Source organism: Musca domestica, unplaced genomic scaffold, assembly GCF_030504385.1.
Source record: "Musca domestica strain aabys unplaced genomic scaffold, Musca_domestica.polishedcontigs.V.1.1 68, whole genome shotgun sequence".
NCBI lineage: Eukaryota > Metazoa > Arthropoda > Insecta > Diptera > Muscidae > Musca > Musca domestica.
The window spans coordinates 1,161,538-1,165,012 of record NW_026712379.1 but is presented as its reverse complement, the minus strand read 5'-3'; the positions used below and the strand labels follow the sequence as shown (position 1 = coordinate 1,165,012).

Sequence of the window (3,475 nt, the reverse complement as noted above, 5' to 3'; positions counted from 1 at the left end):
GAATGTAGCCTCTGCCTTTAGATTAATTATTGTTGTATGGTCGAAATGTTGTTGACACACATTGTAAAACTTATTGATTTGCCCATTCCAATAGGTTGCGAAGTTATTTTCCAATGTTACCTCCACCTTCCAATATAACAACGTACCCTCAAATTGTTTGTTTCAATGGAAAGCTTATCGATTACCTGCATTGTTTTTATTTTTCCGTTTTATATCAAATCTGGAAATATATTGCCAGCTTATCACCTTTTTGGCGATAAGAGTTTTATGGTACATTGTGCTTGTCGATTCTTCCAGGTTACTCTGATAATAACACATATAACGTATATTAATAAAATAATTTTTTAAAGCCCACAGTATTAATAAAGACTTGAACGGGTTCAGATCAATATAATTAACTGCGTTTTTTGTGAAATAAAATCGTTTAGCAATGGTACCGCCACCACCACCTCATGGCTGTCCACCACCGCCTCCGCCGCCACATCATCACCACCATCATCGCCCGGGAATAAAGATTGAGATTATACCTCCATGGCGTCGCAGACATCATCATCCACCACCACCTCCTCCAAATCCTGTAGTTGTGGTAATGCCACCAGCTCATCACCCACCCCCTCCACCGCCTCCTGCTTATTCAACACCGGCTCAAGTTTATATTCCACCCGGACCACCACCAGCACATTATCACAATCCATAAGCGAATACAATGTCTAATGGATATATGTGGATTAGTGATTTTTGTAATATTTAATTTATAATTTAGATAAGTAGACAAAGAATTTATTTCGATTATACTGAAACAAACTTTGTACCTTAAAAACTACTTTTTTTCTATTCACGTTCATTTTTAAAATAAATAAATGTGAAAATGGAATTTATGCTGTACGTTTTACTATTGAAAAAATTTATAAATAATTTGAATTATACCATTCTGAATTTTCGTGCCACGATACTTCCTAAAATTTTTTGTTCTGTTATCGGCAACCTTCCAAAATATTTGTTAATACATTTGTATTTATTGTAATTCTTTTCCATTTCACATAGATGGAATTACGTTTTGAATTGTAGATCACCAGAAATAACAACTTGTCGTCAATTTGTTATGAAACTTCTTTGAAATTATGGCTAGCGACAGTTATAAGTTAGACATGACAAAATGGGGTCCGGTATGGCCCAATTTCTATGCAAATTACAAAAGATTTTACAACGAAGTTTTAGTCATCCGCCCACTCCTCTCACTTCTGGTATCCCTAAAAATTGCAAAAATTGACTAAATGCAAGAAATAAAGTATCTCGGGGATCTTGGATTTCGTTCAGTCTTAGCAAATCGTTTCAACAATATCGTAGCACTTTTTCTTGCAGCTCTCCCGCAAAGAATTGATATTTTGAATAAACCAAACACTTCAACAAAAAACTATCAACACCTGATATACGTCTAAAATAGGACAGATTGATTCCCTCTTTCTTTCTTTGTTTAAAAAACAAATAACTAATTGAAAAGTATCAATCGGTATTGTCAACAGATGTACCACCTCAGCCTATGTCCGTTTATTAAAATAATTTTTTACCTGGTGTGGTTCCGAAGCAATGGACCAATATTGTCCATTTCGTACCTGACCTAAATCTGACATAAATAAATATCACAACATGCTAGATTTGGACTATAACGACAACTTCGTTCTTCACATTATAAGAGATATGTAAGAATTTTTGGAAATCAATAAATCGAAAGATTCCATTTCATCTAACACTGATAAAAATATTATTAAATTTGAATAATTTTAATCTTTGGTGGGAATGGTACAAAAAAGAGTAGATTGATAAATTCCCTATTCACTTCAGATCTCTGTTGAGAGAATTATTTATATGTAACATGTTTCAGAAGTTATGAAAGATATAGGCATTGGAAATTGTGACCGCTTTTGGAGGAGACACCGAAAGGGATGGGCCAATATCTATCATCTTTACACCAGATTTTGCGTTAGTAAAAATATTGGGATGAATGAAATTTGAAGGGAATCGGTTGCTTATTGAACATTTTACGCACGTTTTGTAATTCGTTCTTGATCATTTTGTGGCGAAGGTATTAGAAGGAGTGAACCGATATATCCCATTTTCCTTAAAGATCTTCTGCTTATAAAAATATTATGATGTGCAGAGTTTGAAAGAAAGCAGATACTTATTTCGCGTTTTGTGAGCTTCATGTATTGTTCAATATTTCGACCCGTTGTGGGAAAGTTCCAGAGTGAGTGGTATATATCAGATACCATCTTCACATCAGATCTTGTGTTCAGAAATATTGGGATGTGCCGAGTTTGAAAACAATGGGATTTTCGTTTCGCGTTTTATAAGCTTCGTGGTCATTCAAAATTTTATCCATCCAGAAGGAGTGAATGAATATCTACCATCTTCACACCAGATCTTGTGATAGTAGAAACATTGGGATGCGAGAATTTTGAGGAGAATCGAATGTTTTCTTTTTGCCCCTTTTGCGGAGGAGGTACATAACGGAGCGGACCGGTATTGCTCATCTTCGCACCTGAATTAGCACTGATACATACATATATTGAGATTCGCAAGTTTTCTTCCCTGTTCTATACGGTAAATTATTTTCTATGAACATTTTGACCTTTTTTGGGGAGATACCAGAAGGTGTGGACCGATATTACACACATCCGAACTCGATCTAAATCTAAAAATAATACTACAATTTGCCAAGTTTGGATCAAATCGAGTACTCCCTTTAAGAGTTATCGTGCGCTCCAGCCAGTCAGACAGACGGACGGACATTGCTAGATCGACTTCGAATGTCCTGAAACGGATTTAGTCCAAAGAGACCTAGGGTCTAAAATCTTTATTTCGATGAGACACGTTTTGGTCGTATTAAATGATATATACCCTCTGTAGCCATATGATTGAGGGTATAAAAAGGCCGTGCCAAACTTTTAATACCAACATTTTGGAAGGAAAAAAATAAAGTTTAAATTATTAAAATACCGAAATACCGGTTGGTAGAGTTTTATGGGGGCAATGCCAAGGCGTGGACCTGTGTAGCCAATTGCCAGAAACGGTTGTGTCTATTGTGAACTCCAAATACCAATTTTGAAATAATTCCGTGAAAAATCGACAAAATAGAGAATATCGGAAGGTACCATTATATACGTTACATTTATGTAAAGGCCAAAAATTATAGGGACCTAAAAGACATCTATGTTAAATCTATTTCATTTCGTTGGTAAAATCGACATAAAATGATAATTAAGAATATGATGATAATTAAGAATGAAAAACTTAATATATCCTCCATAGTATAGCGGAAGTTACAAATAATTTATATCATTGCAATTGACCAGTTTTGACTTTTGCTCCCTTTTTCGCGTTTTTAATATTTTGGCAATAACCTTGTATTCATTGCACCATGGGCCAAACCTTATGATAATAAGTAAAAAAAACATTAAGCTCGGCCGGTCCGAAC

The 3,475-nt window shown here is 35.0% G+C and overlaps 1 protein-coding gene across 1 annotated transcript; it reads left to right on the top strand.

Annotated features, from left to right (window-relative positions):
* The first annotated feature begins 343 nt into the window (after positions 1–343).
* On the top strand, positions 344–874 carry LOC101899981 (uncharacterized). Its single transcript, XM_005185637.4, has one exon. It carries the CDS (start codon positions 431–433, stop codon positions 695–697), a length of 267 nt encoding a protein of 88 aa, XP_005185694.1. The 5' UTR covers positions 344–430; the 3' UTR covers positions 698–874.
* Positions 875–3,475: the final 2,601 nt, after the last annotated feature.